The sequence below is a fragment of the Oncorhynchus nerka genome, linkage group LG27 (assembly GCF_034236695.1).
Source record: "Oncorhynchus nerka isolate Pitt River linkage group LG27, Oner_Uvic_2.0, whole genome shotgun sequence".
In the NCBI taxonomy this organism is placed as follows: Eukaryota; Metazoa; Chordata; class Actinopteri; order Salmoniformes; family Salmonidae; genus Oncorhynchus; species Oncorhynchus nerka.
This window is the reverse complement of record NC_088422.1, coordinates 54444759-54457270: the sequence shown is the minus strand read 5'-3', so window position 1 is coordinate 54457270 and position 12512 is coordinate 54444759. Positions and strand designations below refer to the sequence as shown.

Genomic DNA, 12512 nt, shown 5'->3' with positions numbered 1-12512 from the left:
ATCTTAGAAATTGTTGCATGTTCTGTTTATGTTTTTTGTTCAGTATAGTAAGAGAACCAAACAAGGCAGTATTTTTCACTCAAGGGGTCAGTCACATTTGAGGAGTTTTTTAGTGACCTCTGTTTTTAAATGAGTGAGATATAATAATACAGGTGTATAAGTCTGATAGCAAGAGTGTGATTTCTCTTAACTGAAGTCATAGTACAGATGTTGAAAATGTGATTCCATCAGTGTGCTACAGTAAAGAGGTGCTATAGTCAAGATGTTAGTGGCCTAGTAGCTATAGAGGTTGGTGTTGGTAGGGTAGGAAAGAGCTCCTATTTCAGAACCTGTATAGCAAGCAATCAGAAAGAGCAGACCCGACGGGATTTATACTGCTCCCTGGAAAGAAAAGATACAAATAGAGGGGGTTTTAGAAAAACGTGAGTCTTCATACAATAAAGTTTAAACAAAACCAAGATTTGAAATTATATATGTGGCACACACACACACACTTACCCCATCATACACACAGACACTGAGTGACACTCTTTCTGTCCTTCCAACTATATACAACTACTGCCCAGTGCCCAAACACACACCTTATCTTATTCAGCCTTGCACACTTCTGTCTTATTCTGCAAACTGGAAGCATCTACCATTTATGCATAATATTGAATTGCATCCCTCAAAACAGCCTCAATTCATTGGGGCATGGACTCAACAAGGTGTCAAAAGTGTTTCACAGGGATGCTGGCACATTTGGACTCCAATGCTTCCCACAGTTGTGTCAAGTTACTTGGATGTCCTTTGGGTGGTGGACCATTCTCGAAACACACGGGAAACTGTTGAGTGTGAAAAACCCAGCAGCATTGCAGTTCTTGACACCTTCAAACCGGTGCGCCTTGCACCTAATACCATACCCCGTTCAAAGGCACTTAAATCGTTTGTCTTGCCCATTCACCATCTGAATTGTGCACATACACAAGTCATGTCTCAATTCTCTCAATGCTTAAAAATCCTGATTTATAACCACTCTCTTCCACCTAAATCTACACGGATTGAAGTGGATTTCACAGGTGACATCAAAAAGGGATCATAGTGTTCACCTGGTCAGTCCATAACCAGGTGAGCATGCCCCCATTCTCATCGACGGGGCTGTAGTGGAACAGCTTGAGAGCTTCAAGTTCCTTGGTGTCCACATCACCAACAAACTATCATGGTCCAAACACACCAAGACAGTCGTGAAGAGGGCACGACAACGCCTGTTCCCCCTCAGGAGACTTGATTTGGCATGGGTCCTCAGATCCTCAAAACGTTCTACAGCTGCACCATTGTGACTGGTTGCATCACTGCCTGGTATGGCAACTGCTCAGCCTCTGACCGCAAGGCACTACAAAGGGTAGTGCGGTACGGCCCAGTACATCACTGGAGCCAAGCTTTCTGCCACCCAGGACCTCTATACCAGGAGGGGTCAGAGGAAGACCCAAAGAAATCGGCAAAGACTCCAGCCACCCTAGTCATAGACTGTTCTCTCTGCTACCGCACGGCAAGCGGTACCAGAGTGCCAAGTCTAGGTCCAAGAGGCTTCTAAACAGCTTCTACCCCCAAGCCATAACAGCTAATCAAATGGCTACCTGGACTATTTGCATTGTCCCCCCCACACCCCCATCTTTACGCTGCTGATACTCTCTGTTTATTATCCATGCATAGTCACTTTATCTCTACCTACATGTACATATTACCTAAATCACCTCGACTAACCGGCACATTGACTCTGTACCATTGCCCCATGAATATAGCATCACTACTGTTATTTTATTGTTGTTTTTTATTGTTATTTTTCGATTTGTCTTATTTAATTATTTGTTTTTATTTTTTAACTCTTATTTTTCTTAAAACTGCATTGTTGGTTAAAGGCATTTAAGTAAGCATTTCACTCTAAGGTCTATCTATACCTGTTGTATTTCGGCATGTGACAAATAACATTTGATTTGATTTTGACATTGCAAGTGTTTCGTAAACTCAGTGTTTACACCCACACACACCCACAAACACACGCACGCACACAGCACAACCCCTTATTAACACCCCTGTGTGTGTTACCTGTGTGTGAAAGCCAGTGCATTCTGAGACGGTTCAGGACGGGGCTCGGGTGTGATGTCACAGGGGTCATCTGTCCCGTTGATGTTGTCCATGGCGGGAGGAGTCACAGGAGTCAGAGGTGAAGAGAGTTCACCTGCTGGCGACTCCTACATACAGGACAAGCAATCAATCCATCAATCAACATATAACTAAATAATTGTTTACAGTGCTTCTTATAAACCCATTAGTCTGAAAGTGCTGAACAGTGATTCTGGATTTATCTAGCAAGGAGCAAGAATGAAATTAGTTCAAATGAACCAAGTCATTTTTTCATGAGGAGATTCAGCAGTCATCTTCTTCCTCTGTTCGGCGTGAGAGAGAGATCGAGAAAATTGGAAATAAATAAATAAAGAGAAAACAAATAGAGAGAGACGGATAGGAGAATCTGGTGATAAGCTCCTAGCTCTGTATTACCAAGAGGACATTACTGAGCTGTTCTGCCTGCCAAAGCTTATTGTAGCTCAGAGAAATTGCAGATAAACGTTTATCTTCATTTCCCAAACAATTAAGCCTATGTGACCAAACTAAACATTTACACACTTTAATTACATGAAACAAAACAATTAAGGGGTTATAAACTGGCCATTGTACACACTCAAAGCATGCACCACTTAGGCCTGACGGACAGAGATAACTGAGACTTAATCACTGTAGGAAATTACTTTCAGGACATTCCCATTGAAAGTATAATTTCATAAGTTACATTTATAAGTGGCCTTATTGAAGAAGGCTGGGTTAAGGCATGCTTATCATACTCTCAATGCTGTTCTCAGACTTCTACATGTGCAACAATGTCCATTTCCATTGTGCTGACATATTTAGTGTAGCATCAAATCATTTTTGGATGGAGGAATCGGATGGAGGAACCATTCATCAGCATCCTGTTTTCTGTGCATGTAATGATGTGATGTAAACTGATGCAATGTGTAGTAAAATAGCAGGGTTTCCCTGGACTAGGGAGGGTGTTAAGCTGGTTTTTGAAGTGTTGGGACTCTGGGGATTGAATCTTAAAAACAACCTAATTTCTTCCATTTCTGTTCAAAGGAGGACAATTAAATATGCAGCGAAAACACAATAATCTAACAAATGCAGGGATTTCCAAGTTCATATGTTTGTTGCGTGGTTCTCTTTTTTTCCAGCTGTTAACTTATGAAGTACCACAGGAGAGTGTTGTGACCTTTTTAGTGTGAGTACCTAAGAGGGAGCAGTGGCGGTGTTTTTAGTGGTGAATACCTGAGAGGGAGAGGTGGCTAGTTCCATCTTTCCATCTTGACTTTTTCCCTTGGCCTGACGTGCTGCCTCCTTATACTCTGAAAACTTCTCTGCAAACTGGAGAGAGAGACAGAGACTGGTCACATACTCTGAGAGGTAGAACGTCAATTTCTAGTTCTAATACAAAATATTTGTCACTTTAGGGTACACCTGTGCACACACAAAACAACACACTAGTATGTTAGTATTAAGAGGGTAGAGGAGGTTGTCATTAGCGACCAAATGGGAGGCATCTGATTTGACGTCCAACATTTGGGCTATGGAATGGAGGCCCCTACCCATAATGCTTCGGTAGAAATGTGAGCGATGTACGTCAACCAGAGAATGGCACAGTAACCCTTACAGTAAAACCCATGCCAGTGCGCGGACACAGGCATGCACATAGAGACATAGTAATTTCATAGGAACATTAGAAACATCAATAAACACACACAAACTGGGTAAACTCCTCTTTCTCGATTCGCTCTCCCTCTCTCTCCCTTGTGGGAGGGGCTTAATTTATATTATGCCACCAGCCGTTCTCTGTCACACCTTGATCCAAAGTGACTTACAGCTTTGTCATACATTGTGTCATGACTCTATTGTGAGGATCCAAAGGATCAGGTTACAGTGGATCAGCTCTACAGAGCTCTCTCTCTCCCACAGGGGGAAGAGGGATTGATGTGGGGTTTTTATGACACCTTACATCAATCATAAATTGTAAGTCAGCAGACTCCTAGTCATATAAACCCCTACTAGAATATCTAACAGTTAGTCATATAAACCCCCTACTAGAATATCTAACTTGAGTTTAATGGCCCCGACAGACATGGCCACTTCGCGTTGCTAGGAAACTATGCAGTATTTAGTTTTTTTACGTGTTATTTCGTACATTGGTACTCCAGGTAATCTTAGGTTTCATTACATACAGTCGGGAAGAACTACTGAATATAAGAGCAACGTCAACTCACCATCATTACGACCAGGAATATGACTTTCCCGAAGCGGATACTGTGTTTTGCCTTCCACCCAGGACAATGGATCGGATCCCAGCCGGCGACCCAAAACAACGACGCCGTAAAAGGGGCGAAGCGGTCTTCTGGTCAGGCTCCGGAGACAGGCACATCGCGCACCACTCCCTAGCATAAATACTCGACAATGTCCAGTCCCTTGACAACAAGGTTGATGAAATCCGAGCAAGGGTAGCATTCCAGAGAGACATCAGAGACTGTAACGTTCTTTGCTTCACGGAAACATGGCTCACTCAAGAGACGCTATCGGAGTCGGTGCAGCCAGCTGGTTTCTTCACGCATCGCGCAGACAGAAACAAGCATCTTTCTGGTAAGAAGAGGGGCAGGGGGGTATGCCTTATAATTAACGAGACGCGGTGTGATCATAACAACATACAGGAACTCAAGTCCTTCTGTTCACCTGAATTCCTCACAATCAAATGTCGACAGCATTATCTACCAAGGGAATTCTCTTCGATTATAATCACAGCTGTATATATTCCCCCCCAAGCAGACACATCGATGGTCCTGAACAAACTTTATTTGACACTATGTAAACTGGAAACCACATATGCTGAGGCTGCATTCATTGTAGCTGGGGATTTTAACAAGGCTAATCTGAAAACAAGACTCCCTAAATTCTATCAGCATATCGATTGCGCAACCAGGGCTGGTAAAACCCTGGATCATTGTTATTCTAACTTCCGCAACGCATATAAGGCCCTCCCCTGCCCTCCTTTCGGAAAAGCTGACCACGACTCCATTTTGTTGCTTCCACCCTACAGACAGAGACTAAAACAAGAAGCTCAGGTCTCTTCAACGCTGGTCCGACCAATCTGATTCCACGCTTCAAGACTGCTTTGATCACGTGGATTGGGATATGTTCCGCATTGCATCCAACAACAACATTGACGAATACGCTGATTCGGTGAGCGAGTTCTTTAGAAAGTGCATCGGCGATGTTATACCCACAGCAACGATTAAAACATTTCCAAACCAGAAACCGTGGATTGATGGCAGCATTCGCGCAAAACTGAAAGCGAGAACCACTGCTTTTAACCAGGGCAAGGTGACCGGAAACATGACCGAATACAAACAGTGGAGCTATTCCCTCCGCAAGGCAATCAAACAAGCTAAGCGTCAGTATAGAGACAAAGTTGTTGCAATTCAACGGCTCAGACACAAGAGGTATGTGGCAGGGTCTACAGTCAATCACAGATTACAAAAAGAAAACCAGCCCCGTCATCTTGCTCCCAGACAGACTAAATAACTTCTTTGCTCGACAATACAGTGCCACTGACACGGGCCGCTACCAAAACCTGCGGACTCTCCTTTACTGCAGCCGACGTGAGTAAAACATTTAAACGTGTTAACCCTCGCTGCAGGCCCAGAAGGCATCCCCAGCTGCATCCTCAGAGCATGCTGGTTGGTGTGTTTAAGGACATATTCAATCAATCCTTATCCCAGTCTGCTGTTCCCACATGCTTCAAGAGGGCCTCCATTTTTCCTGTTCCCAAGAAAGCTAAGGTAACTAAATGACTACCGCCCTGTAGCACTCACTTCCGTCATCATGAAGTGCTTTGAGAGACTAGTCAAGGACCATAATCACCTCCACCCCACCTGACACCCTAGACCCACTCCAATTTGCTTACCGCCCCAATAGGTCCACAGACGTAGCAATCGCTACCACACTGCCCTAACCCATCTGGACAAGAGGAATACCTATGTGAGAATGCTGTTCATCGACTACAGCTCAGCATTTAACACCATAGTACCCTCCAAACTCGTCATCAAGCTCGAGACCCTGGGTCTCGACCACGCCCTGTGCAACTGGGTACTGGACCTCCTGACGGGCCGCCCCCAGGTGGTGAGGGTAGGTAACAACATCTCCATCCCGCTGATCATCAACACTGGGACCCCACAGGGGTGCGTTCTCAGCCCTCTCCTGTACCTCCTGTTCACCCACGACTGCGTGGCCATGCACGCCTCCAACTCAATCATCAAGTTTGCGGACGACGCTACAGTGGTAGGCTTGATTACCAACAACGACAAGACGGACTACAGGGAGGAGGTGAGAGCCCTCGGTGTGTGGTGTCAGGAAAATAACCTCACACGTCAACAAAAGGCTGAAGAAATTCAGCTTGTCACCAAAAGCACTCACAAACTTCTACAGATGCACAATCGAGAGCATCCTGTCGGGCTGTATCACCGCCTGGTATGGCAACTGCTCCGCCCACAACCGTAAGGCTCTCCAGAGGGTAGTGAGGTCTGCACAACGCATCACCAGGGGCAAACTACCTGCCCTCCAGGACACCTACACCACCCGATGTCACAGGAAGGCCATAAGGATCATCAAGGACAACAACCACCCGAGCCACTGCCTGTTTACCCCGCTATTATCCAGAAGGCGAGGTCAGTACACGTGCATCAAAGCTGCGACTGAGAGACTGAAAAACAGCTTCTATCTCAAGGCAATCAGACTGTTAAACAGACACCACTAACATTGGGTGGCTGCTGCCAACATACTGACTCAACTCCAGACACTTTAATAATGGAAAGTGATGTAAAAAATGTATCACTAGACACTTTAAACAATGCATACCCTTGGAAATAAATTCATTAAAAATCCTACAATGTGATTTTCTGGATTTTTGTTTCTCATTTTGTCCGTCATAGTTGAAGTATAGTTGAAGTATACCTATGATGAAAATTACAGGCCTCTCTCATCTTTTTAAGTGGGAGAACTTGCACAATTGGTGGCTGACTAAATACTTGTTTGTCCCACTGTATACTGTACTCGATACCATCTACTGCATCTTGCCTATGCCGTTCTGTACCATCACTCATTCATATATCTTTATGTACATATTCTTTATCCCTTTACACTTGTGTGTATAAGGTAGTAGTTGTGGAATTGTTAGGTTAGATTACTCGTTGGTTATTACCGCATTGTCCGAACTAGAAGCACAAGCATTAACATCTGCTAACCATGTGTATGTGACAAATAACATTTGATTTGATTTCTGGTCTCTAGTATGGGTGATTGGAATATTTGTCTGCCTTATGAAGAGTTTATCGCTCAAAACTACAACATCCAACAATGGACACAGGGACAATTATTTCATCCTCCGAATTTTGGTAATGATAAGAGATGGAATGTGGAAGATTGACTACTTTGTGATGTCATTAAAAGTTAAATGAAGACGTTATAACGAAAACAATGTAACTTGATGGGTTTTCATAATGTGTATCTCATGTTGACATACTTTACGTTGTGCAGAAAATATCCAGATTAAAGAGAATGTTTTGTTAAAGAGAAGACTGTGATTTTAGTTATCTAACGAGATCATAGTAAATTCTGATACATTGCCTCATAACTAGCTACGCCCCAGGGAACGGAGGGAGCGTGTCAACAAGAAAGAAATTCCCCCTTTCTACTCAAGGTTATAAAGCACTTGAGTTAAGAATTAACATATCAAACTAGAAGGTCTACGATTAGTCGCGACACCGAAACGCAACATGAGGTTGAAAAAGACAAAAGAACCTCTTAACCTCTTCAACCTATGGGGGCGCTAAGTCATTATTGGACAAAAAAATGTGCCCGTTTTAAGCGCAATATTTTGTCACGAAAAGATGCTCGACTATGCATATAATTGCCAGCGTTGGAAAGAAAACACTCTGACGTTTTCAAAACTGCAAAGATATTATCTGTGAGTACCCCAGAACTGATCTTACAGGCGAAACTAAGATGAAACTTCAAACAGGAAATGAACGGGATTTTTGACGCTGTGTTTTACTAACGTCTCCTTATATGGCTGTGAATATTCTGTGAACGAGCTTCATCCAAGATGTCTGCAGCATTGTGGCGTATTTGTAGGCATATCATTGGAAGATTGGCCATAAGAGACTACATTTGCCAGGGGGCCGTCCGGTGTCCTTTGTCTAAATTGGTGCGCAATTGTCAGTAACACTCATTTTGCCATGGGATACAGAAGCAGAAACACACTTCCAGGAATGATACATCATTGAAGAGATATGTAGAAAAACACCTTGAGGATTGATTCTAAACAACGTTTGCCATGTTTCAGTCGATATTATGGAGTTATTTTGGAAAAAGTTTGGCGTTCTTCTAACTGAATTTTCGTTTTTTTTTGGTAGCCAAACATGACGCAGAAAACGGACCGATTTCTCCTGCACAAATAATCTTTCAGGAAAACTGAACATTTGCTATCTAACTGAGAGTCTCCTCATTGAAAACATCCGAAGTTCTTCAAAGGTAAATGATTTATTGAATGTTTTTGCTGGTTTTTGTGAAAATGTTGCCTGGTGATGCTAACGCTAAATGCTAATGCTAAATGCTAACGCTAAATGCTAACGCTAAATGCTAGTTTTGCTATGGTAGAGAAGCATATTTTTGAAAATCTGAGATGACAGTGTTGTTAAAAAAAGGCTAAGCATGAGAGCTAGCATATTGATTTCATTTCATTTGCGATTTTCATGAATAGTTAACGTTGCGTTATGGTAATGGGCTTGAGGCTGTAGTCATGATCCCGGATCCGGGTTGGCAAGAAGTTAACAAACAATGCCACGGTTGAGTAGCTGTTCTTATTATTGTATCTAATCAGAGATTTACACCAGAGAACGAAGGAGATGGCCATACAAGAACAAGGCCGAACCTCTCTCACAAAGTGGAACTCGGCCCACGAAGGCCTGGGCCAAACAGAGAAACACCAAAGAGATACTCAACGAAGACCTTCAACATGTAAATACATGCCTTACACTTCTTACCCATAAGATCGTTAGTTCGGGGCAAGGTATCAGGGCAAAAGTAAGTGCAGTTTACAAATGTATCCAAGTGTTGTTTCTCTTTCTCTCTCACTCTCGCTCTTTAAATCTCCATCTTGTGTAACACGTTATATTGTCTTACTCCGCTAGGGACCTGTTGTCATCGCATTATTTCTAATCAATATCCTATACCGTGTGTGTGTATGTAAATCTTATGTTATCATTTAGCTTGTTAGTAAATAATTAAATCAATTTGTGTGGTACGGAATGATCAGTGAGACCCGGGTTTGTGCAGATTCACGGAGTCTACGACTGATATGAGGAAATTATTAATTGATGACTGGTATGATATGTATATACAGTTGAAGTCGGAAGTTTACATACACTTAGGTTGGAGTCATTAAAACTCGTTTTTCAACCACTCCACAAGTTTCTTGTTAACAAACTATAGTTTTGGCAAGTCGGTTAGGACATCTACTTTGTGCATTACAGAAGTAATGTTTCCAACAATTGTTTACAGACAGATTATTTCACTTATAATTCACTATATCACAATTCCAGTGGGTCAGAAGTTTATATTAAACAGCTTGGAAAATTACAGAAAATTATGTCATGGCTTTAGAAGCTTCTGATAGGCTAATTGACATCATTTGAGTCAATTAGAGGTGTACCTGTGGATGTATATCAAGGCCTACCTTCAAACTCAGTGCCTCTTTGCTTGACATCATGGAAAAATCTAAAGAAATCAGCCAAGACCTCAGAAAAAATAAGTCTGGTTCATCCTTGGTAGCAATTTCTAAACACCTGCAGGTACCACGTTCATCTGCACAAACAATAGTACGCAGGTACACACACCATGGGACCACGCAGCCATCATACCGCTCAGGAAGGAGACGCGTTCTGTCTCCTAGAGATTAACGTACTTTGGTGTGAAAAGTGAAAATCAATCCCAGAACAATAGCAAAGGACCTTGTGAAGGTGCTGGAGGACACTGGTACAAAAGTATCTATATCCACCGTAAAAAGAGTTCTATATCGACATAACCTGAAAGGCCGCTCAGCAAGGAAGGAACCACTGCTCCAAAACCGCCATAAAAAAAGCCAGACAACGGTTTGCAACTGCACATGGAGAAAAAGATCGTACTTTTTGGAAAAATGTCCTCTGGTCTGATGGTCATCGTTCTGTTTGGAGGAAAAATTGCTTGCAAGCTGAAGAACACCATCCCAACTGTGAAGCATGGGGGTGGCAGCATCATGTTGTGGGGATGCTTTGCTGCAGGCTGGACTGGTGCACTTCACAAAATAGATGGCATCATGAGGAAAGAAAATGATGTGGATATATTGAAACAACATCTCAAGACATCAGTCAGGAAGTTAAAGACATCTCTTCCGAAGAGGAGAGGCGAAAAGGATCAGAGGACCAATATGCGGCGTGGTAAGTGTCCATGGTTCTTTTAATACGAAAATGTACAGATGAACAACTGAATACAAAAACAATAAACGTGGAATGAACGAAACCCAAAACAGTACCGTGTGGTGAAAAACACAGACACGGAAACAAACACCCACAAACACACAGTGAAACCCAGGCTACCTAAGTATGATTCTCAATCAGAGACAACTAATGACACCTGCCTCTGATTGAGAACCATACTAGGCCGAAACATAGAAATACGCAAATCATAGAAAAACAAACATAGACTGCCCACCCCAACTCACGCCCTGACCATACTAAATAATGACAAAACAAAGGAAATAAAGGTCAGAACGTGACAAATGACCCCAAGCATACTTCCAAAGTTGTGGCAAAATGGCTTAAGGACAACAAAGTCAAGGTATTGGAGTGGCCATCACAAAGCCCTGACCTCAATCCTATAGAAAAGGGCAGACCTGAAAAAGCATGTGCAAGCAAGGAGGCCTACAAACCTGACTCAGGTACACCAGCTCTGTCAGGAGGAATGGGACAAAATTCACCCAACTTATTGTGGGAAGCTTGTGGAAGGCTACCAGAAACGTTTGACTCAAGTTAAACAATTTAAAGGTAATGCTATCAAATACTAATTGAGTCTATGTAAACTTCTGACCCACTGGGAATGTGATGAAATAAAACAAAGCTCAAATAAATCATTCGCTCTACTATTATTCTGTAATTTGACATTCTTTAAATAAAGTGGTGATCATAACTGACCTAAGATAAGGAATTTTTACTAGGATTAAATGTCAGGAATTGTGAAAAACTGAGTTTAAATGTACTTGGCTTGAGGTGTATGTAACCTTCCGACTTCAACTGTATTCTTGAGTTAGCTTTGGAAACGGTAACTCATTGAATAAACTTTTCCCATGGTGCCCCAGATTCCTAAGTTAGTTGTTACATGACTAATTTAATCAAGTATTAACTAAACGTAGGAGGCAATTATTTGATGAATAGCAGTCATCACATTAATGATAGTCATGTCACGACAATTGAGTAAGTTTGTATTCAGTAATACAGTATGCGTCCCATGCATCTGGGAGTCAAAGCCACAAATCTGGTGGCACCATGCTACTCCAACCAACTGGATTCACTAGTTTTAGTGTAGTCTTGAGGGACACCTATGTCTTCCCACTAGGAACAAATCAAATCAAATTGTATTTGTCACATGCGCCGAATACAACAGGTGTAGGCCTTACAGTGAAATGCTGACTTACAAGCCCTTAACCAACAATGCAGTTAAGAAAAATACCACTAAAAAATAAATGAGGGTAACAAATAATTAAAGCACAGCAGTAAAATAACAATAGCGAGGCTATATACAGGTGGTACCGGTAGAGAGTCAACGTGCGGGGGCACCGGTTGGTCAAGGTAATTGAGGTAATATGTACATGTACTGCAGGTAGAGTTATTAAAGTGATTATGCATGGATAATAACAGAGCGTAGCGGCAGTGTAAACAGGGGGGGGGGGGGGGGGCATTTGATTAGATGTTACGAATCTTATGGCTTGGGGGTAGAAGCTGTTTAGAAGCCTCTTGGACCTAGACTTGCTGCTCCGGTACCGCTTGCCCTGCAGTAGCAGAGAGAACAGTCTATGACTAGGTGGCTGGAGTCTTTGACAATTTTTGGGGCGTACGCACTGCCCTCTGTAGTGCCTTGCGGTCGGAGGCCGAGCAGTTGCCGTACCAGGCAGTGATGCAACCCGTCAGGATGCTCTAGATGGTGCAGCTGTAGAACTTTTTCTTCATGGTGCAGCTGTATAACCATTTGAGGATCTGAGAACACATGCCAAATATTTTCAGTCTCCTGAGGGGGAATAGGTTTTTTCGTGTCATCTTCACGACTGTCTTGGTGTGCTTGGACCATGTTAA

The 12512-nt window shown here is 42.7% G+C and overlaps 1 protein-coding gene across 1 annotated transcript in view; it reads right to left on the bottom strand.

Moving 5' to 3' along the window:
- The window catches only part of homer1b (homer scaffold protein 1b), a 61715-nt gene that overhangs the window by 46365 nt on the left and 2838 nt on the right, over nucleotides 1-12512 (bottom strand). The window contains exons 3-4 of the mRNA XM_029638667.2: nucleotides 3358-3453; nucleotides 2086-2231 (exon numbers count right to left, since the gene is read on the bottom strand). Of these exons, the coding sequence (XP_029494527.1) occupies nucleotides 2086-2231; nucleotides 3358-3453 (242 nt within the window). The remainder of the gene's footprint in view (nucleotides 1-2085; nucleotides 2232-3357; nucleotides 3454-12512) is intronic.